Here is a 7,188-nt window from a genome sequence, read left to right on the forward strand (position 1 = left end):
CCTGCTGTTCACGGTAGTTTCAGAGGAGCTGTGAGGGTTTTGCATGGAAGAACCAGAGTGGAGTTGAATTCCTCAATTAATGTGAAGAAGAATGCAGTTGGAGTTGTTAGTCATGGGAAGGAGAAAGCATTGGTGGCTTCAGTTTTTTCATTGGCAATATCAATTCAGTCCATGTGTGAGATTAGTTTGGGGAGAGCAATGACTGTGGCTACATTCCTAGGTAACGAAAAGAAACAAATAAAGTTTTTGGAGGAGTTTGAAAAGAGATGCCCTAGTTTAGATGTAATAAGAGAGGGATTACGCTTGGTTTCGGAGAAAGCTGCTTCTGGGACAGAATCTATAGCTGTTCTGCATAGTGTATATGAATTGTTGGTAAATTTGAGAGAGATTCTTGCTTGGGAGGCAGCTGTAAGCTTTTATGCACTTGAGTTGGATGATTCAATTGAGAAACCAGAGGTAGATGATCCAGCTTGTATCAAGGCTAATGGCGAAATTGCAAAAGTTGAGAAGAAGGGTGAGAAGAAGAAGAAAAAGAAGGCTCCAGGAAGGGGAACATCTGATTTATGGAAGATTCTCAAGGATTGGCTAAGTTCCCAAAATGATGCACCCATTGACAATGTTGCCACTTTTGCTCATTGGGCAGAACTGCTTGCACTGTACTTTGATCCTGTGGATGCAAGGCTTGATACACTTTTGGGAAGAATAAAGGAGATAGTTGAGAGAAATGAAGTCCGAAGGCTACCAAAAATTCCCAAAGTGAGAACTTTGCTTTTTGTTAAGAATTTTGAAGTTGCTGGCATTTTTTTTTGTTGTTTTTCAGCCATCTTTACAAATCCATGGAATCGTGTGTTTATGCATCTTTAGTGCTGTGAAGAAAGTTTTTTGCTTTCTAAGAATGAAGTTTGAGATAAAGTTGGTGTATTTTTGTTGAGATTTTTTTGTTGGATGGTTTACATATTTTAGTGTCTTTTAGGATACACTTATGCAACATAGCTATAAATTTTATATATTTCATCATTTTATACAAGGATGGTTTAATGTGAAATTTTACTAAATTACTTTACTCTATAGAGTATCAATATTTTGATAACTGTATTTTAATGCTTAAAAATGCTCTCTAGATGCAATATTTAGACAAATGTGTTTTTATTTTATTTTTAAAATTGCGAAGAATTGTTGACCACTTTAGGTGTTTATGTATAATTGAGCATATATATTGACGGTACTAAGTGCCATTCTGTGATTTATCCCAAAGGAATTTATTATAAATTCTTTTCAACTTTTGAATGATGGCGTTGGGCGTATCATTAACTTTAAACAAATAAAAATGGATTGAGTTGAATACACTTTTAAGAGGAGTAATTCTACCACCAGTTGAAAGAATTCTTTCGCTCCAGCTAGATAATTTATTATTGATTTTGTTAAATCATTTATCAAAGAGAAAAGTTTTCTTTTTACCTTTAACAATGGAATTCCAAAATATTCAAAGGGAAGAGATTTGTTCCTATCAAAATTAGTGATATTTGTCTTGAAAGGTGGTAGTTTTTTAGAAGCAATGAAGCAATTGTATCTTTACTAATAGAAAGACCTTGAAAATCTTAAAAATGTGATACATAAAACGCTTGAGGGAAGTTTACTACTATGATGAAAATAGGTGCTCATTAACAAAAGCGTACGAGTAATATAAACTCAACAATCATTTGCAGTTGATTCTCTTTCTTGTCATGTCTATTTTCCACATTTGCAACAGCACCAACAACATGCTTTTATCCCACTAAGTGGGGTTGGCTACATTAATCCTTTTTTTCCATTGCATCCTATTGAGTGTCATATTTTCATTTAATTCTAATAGATTAAAATCATTTTTTGTATAATAATCCCAAGTCATTTTAGGTTTACCTCTGCCTTTTTTAACATAATTGAATTTAAAACATTAACTCTCCTAACCGGATCATCAGATGGTTAATGTTTTAATATGACCAATCATCTATGACAACTCTCTCAATTCTTGTCTGCCACTAAAGCTACACCAACCCTATCATGAATATATTCATTTGACGATTTTGTCTCTAAATATCAAGCCACTCATCCACCTAAGCATTCTCATCTCAACAACATTTTGTTGTATGCTTCTCTTTTAAAGGGCAACATGTCCCGCCATAGAGCATTGCAGGTCTCACGACAATCTTATAAAGTTTTCCTTTCGGTCTAAGCAATAGTTTTCTATCACACAATAGACCCGATGCATTCCTCCACTTCAACAAACCAACTTGAGTTCTATTAATAACCTTCTCATCTGTGTTACTATCACTTTGAACAATAGACTCGAGATATCTAAAACGGTCACAATTTTTAATAATTTGATCACCCATAGTTACAACTCTGCCACTAAAGTTACTATACTAAAATTACATTCTATGTATTCAGTTTTAGATCTACTCAAACGAAGGCCTTTAGACTCCAATGCAGACCTCCATAATTCAAGTTTTTCTTGAATTTTCTCTAATCTTATCCACAAGAAGATATCATTAGTGAAAATCATACACCAAGGTACATCTTCCTGTAAATGTCCAGTAAGAGAATCCATAATAAAACAAAATGATATGGCCTTAAAGCTGTTCCCTGATGTAATCCATTTGAAATAGGAAAATACCTGGTCAGTCCTCCTTCCGTTCAAACACAAGTAACAACTCTAATATGCATATCTTTAATGATTTGAATATGTCATATCGACACTTTTCTTATCTAAAACTCTCCAAAGGGCTACACTTAGAACTTTATTGTAAGCTTTTTCTAAATCAATAAAAATCATATATTGATCCTCCTGATTCTCTTTACTTCTCTATCAGACCTCTTAATAAATGTATAGCTTTCATAGTAGACCAGCTCAGCATAAATCTAAACTTATTATGAGAAATCTTTATATCATGTCTTAATCTATGCTAAATTACTCTTTTCCATAATTATAAAGTATGACATATTAGTTTAATTCCTCTATAATTTGCACACTTTTGTGCATCCCCTTTATTCTTAAAATGGAACAAAATACTCTTTCTCCACTTCTCAGACGTCTTTTAGTTTTTAAAATTATATTAAAGAGTTTAGTAACCCAGGAAACTCCCAAATCTCCAAAACATCCACACTTCAATTGGGATATCAGGTCATACTGATCTTCCACCCTTAGTTTCTTTTAAGTTTCATTTTTTTTTCTTTTACTAATGTGACAATAAAGATAAAATGTTTTATTATTATTAACGATATTAAGATCATCAAAGTCAGTCATATTTTTAGAAATTTTATTGAAAAATTTATCAAAAAAAGCTCGCCTATCTATGTTGAATATCTTCCTTTAAAAAAGATACTTTTTAATTTTAATCTTTAGTACACTTTACTGAATTAAATCTTGCTTTTATTTTCTCTTTGTTTGTCTAGTTTATACATATAGTTTTTACCCTTTTTAGGATCTATTCTATTATAAAGACCACTAAAACAGCGTCACAAATTATTCTCTTGGATTCCCAACGAGCTACTTTATATTTTTTCCAGTTCTCTAAGTTTTTACATTTAAACCAATTTTTAGAACACTTCTTGTATTTTATTTTATCTTGCACATTATTGTTCCACCACCAATTATTTTTATTTATAAAAATTTTTTGTTCCACCACCAATTATTTTTATTTATAATTTTTTTTCTTTTTAATTCTCCTAGTACATTTTTTGTGACATGTTTAAAAATGCTTGTTACGTTATCCCACATAGAATTTGTTCATTCATGCACATCCTAAATCTTGAATTATTCATAAAAATAATTTTATTTGTCTTTTTGGTGACCCCATCTAATTCTATTATAATGTTTGCTTATATTCTTTATCTTACAATTTTTCATCCTAAAATTCAGATCTAATAATCGATGTTGATTACTTAAATTTTCACTTGGAATGACCTTACAATTTTTACACTCTCAACGATTTCTTTTTTTCATAAGAAAATATTTTATTTGTATTTTATTATATTCATTCTTATAAGTAATAATATGCTCGTTTTTTTTTCTTAAATATAGTATTAGCAATAACAAAATTATTCACTATAACAAAATCTAATATAATTCTACCTTCTTCATTAGTTACTCTAAAACCGTAGCCAGTATTAATATTTCTAAAATCTTCTACCGCTCTACTAACATATACATTTAAATCTTCTCCAATAATTTTTTTTTCCAAGAAAATATTCTTTTAAACTTATATCTAAATTTGCTTGAGGAACATAAACACTGATAACATTAAAACTCTTAGTATCAACAACAATCTTTAAGGCTATAATTTTTTCTTTAGTTATATTAATTTTTACAACATTATCTTCAACTCTTATGAGTTTTATCTATAATTATGTCTGTGTCATTTCTAGTGCAACTCCTACTTGAATACCAAAGCTTAAAACCTTAGCTGTCAATCTCCTTAGTCTTTTCTGCAATCTATTTATTTTCTTGAATACATAAGGTTGAATGCATAAGATATTTATCTTTCTATGAATCATAATATCAACTAATTCCATTAATTTATTTGTGAGAGTACTTATATTCTAAGTTTCTATCATAATATTAATTTCTTGGATTAACTTCTTTATCCACATCTATTCATAATATGAGAACCCTTGCTTATTTGACACTACACCACCCGGGCGTCGCTGTAACGACTTTTGCACATTTTTCACTGTATTTAGCTCATGCAACCTGTCGCTTCTAGGAGATGCCCTATCATTCACACAAGGATTTAAAGGATTTATATCAAGATTTTTCTACAAATTTAACGTTCGTTGTCTACTTCCTAACGCAACTCCACTTTTTGCATCCAGGGCTTGGGACCCAACAATGACAATGTTAAATTTTCCACATTTATGGTCAAATATTCTACGAGGTTTTTCAATCCTTTGTTCTTTTGAGGTTCCCTTTAATATCATATATCAAAGTAAATATTAAATTGCATCTCATAAGCTGTCTGAATTACAGAACCTAAGTTATTATGTTGGAGTATAATATTGCTTTTTGTTGACCCGAACTCCTCTTTCTACAGGGAACTCGTGATTTTGGCAAAGAACAAATGGCCATTAGAGAACATGCATTTTCAGTAATTACAGGTGTTTTCAAGAGGCACGGAGCAGTGTCTCTTGATACTCCTGTCTTTGAGTTAAGGGAAACTCTCATGGGCAAATATGGAGAAGATTCCAAGTTAATATATGACCTTGCTGACCAGGTATCTTCACAAACATTTGCCTACTTTTCTTTAGGATATGATCTCTTATTGTTATTATGATTTTTTTAGTCCCAATTAAGTGGTGTTCCCATAAAATATCGTTATTTTTTAATAACTTAACATGTAGCATAATAGCTTATCGTTTGTTTGAATTAAAACCTAATACTAGGTTTGAGTCCCTTTAAGGCATGATACAAACGTGGCTAGACTCAACACAGACACACAACCCTGGCATACCTTATGAAAGTAGGATGTGTTATGCATAAGACATAGGATTATATTACTTATGAATATGTTTATTGTAAAAAAAAAGGTAGTTAAGCATAACCTAATTTCTGTTAAAAAGAAGATTAGTTCCACATTTAAAGCCCAAATCTTAATAATTATGTTAAAAGTAAGTTGGCTAAACTGTCTGAGAAAATTAAAGATGGTTGTTGGGGGAAAAAATTAAAAAAAAAAGGCATTTACATACATACCACACAATTCTTATGAATTTACATATCTAATACTTAAAATTTGATGTTTACATTTATAATACTCAAAATTCTCTTATCACATCAAAAATACCATTGCCACTAACTTTTAAAAAGTGAAACATACCTTTTAATGCATAGGTAAAGTGGTATAAATGTAAATATCAAAATTTAGGAGTCAGATACATAAATACATTAAAATTTTGTGGCATTTATATAAATCTAAAAAAAAATCTTGTGTTTGGTTAAAATTTTGTGAATTTGCGGTAAAATTTGCATGCGTTCATGTGTTCTTTCAATGTTTGAAAAGTGCTCTAGATGCATCCAATGTTCTTAGGTAGACAAAAGAGAACACACATTCATCTAAGATTGGTATTGTAGAATGGAAAAGAGGGGGGTGGGGAAGAGAAGCCTTTAGTAAAGAGTAGATGGCAGGAGAAGGTTCCATTTCAAAATGGGGTCTTCCTATTTTTGGAGTTTTCTATTTGTTGTTTATTCATGGCTCTTAATTATGACATAAAATGGCACACTTGTAATTTTTTCTTTGCCTCTTGGAAGCCTCATCCATCTATAAATAGATGAGGGGTCTTAAGGGATGTAGAGACCACTATAAGGAGAGAAAAATCTGATCAAGAAGATCAAGAGGAGGAAGAAAATTCAGCAAGAAGAGGAAGAAGTGGAGAGACTTTAGAATTGAGGGAGAGGTCTTGTAGAGAGAGAGATCTTGGTGATTCCTCGATGTAATGAGCTTGTAATTCTTCCTTTGTGCTAGTGAATTTGGTAGCGATTCCCTCCGTGGATGTAGGTCTAAGGACCGAACCACGTAAATCCTCGTGTTTGTGTTCTTATTCGTTGTGGCATTTCTTTCCTCTGTTTTTTCTGGTTTTTCCTTTTGTACATGCTTGCTGCGTTTTTCAGTTCTTGGAACAAGAACTTTTATATCAGCTCAGGTTCTTGGATTCAGGGAGATTGCTTGGTTAGTTACTGTTATCATCTCCCTCGTCATCCAAGAAACGCAGCAGCAAGCAGGTCCTTCGGCAATCCCAATCCTTAGCTTGCAGGTGGATTTCCCGACAGAGAAGAGGATAAGGCACTGCAGCAAATTTCTTGGCATTCCCAACCGTAGCCTTTAAAGAAGTTTCAAGAAGGAATTTGATATTTTATTTTGCATTCCATTTCTTATTTCTTGGCATTCTTGACGGAGCAAGATTACAATAATTTGAAATCATAATCTTGCTGAAAAGATTTGTACAATACTATTAAATATCTTTTCTATCTAACTCAATCCATAAGGAGTTCTTCGCAACAGTGAGGTTATAGGTGTTCGGCGGAGCGGTTTTCACAACAATTGGCGCCGTCTGTGGGAAACTCCACCCACGACAATGGGCTCCGCAAAATTCGACATCGAGAAGTTCACAGGAAAGAATGACTTTGGTTTGTGGAGAGTAAAGATGAAAGCCCTGTTG

General features: G+C 32.3%; 1 protein-coding gene across 1 annotated transcript in view; it reads left to right on the top strand.

Moving 5' to 3' along the window:
- The window catches only part of LOC110022817 (histidine--tRNA ligase, cytoplasmic), a 23,086-nt gene that overhangs the window by 1,152 nt on the left and 14,746 nt on the right, over positions 1–7,188 (top strand). The window contains 2 exon segments of the mRNA XM_020721934.1: positions 1–756; positions 5,070–5,249. The exon segment at positions 1–756 is cut by the window's left edge and continues 8 nt beyond it. Of these exon segments, the coding sequence (XP_020577593.1) occupies positions 1–756; positions 5,070–5,249 (936 nt within the window).

Source organism: Phalaenopsis equestris, unplaced genomic scaffold, assembly GCF_001263595.1.
Source record: "Phalaenopsis equestris unplaced genomic scaffold, ASM126359v1 Scaffold000002, whole genome shotgun sequence".
NCBI classification, from domain to species: domain Eukaryota; kingdom Viridiplantae; phylum Streptophyta; class Magnoliopsida; order Asparagales; family Orchidaceae; genus Phalaenopsis; species Phalaenopsis equestris.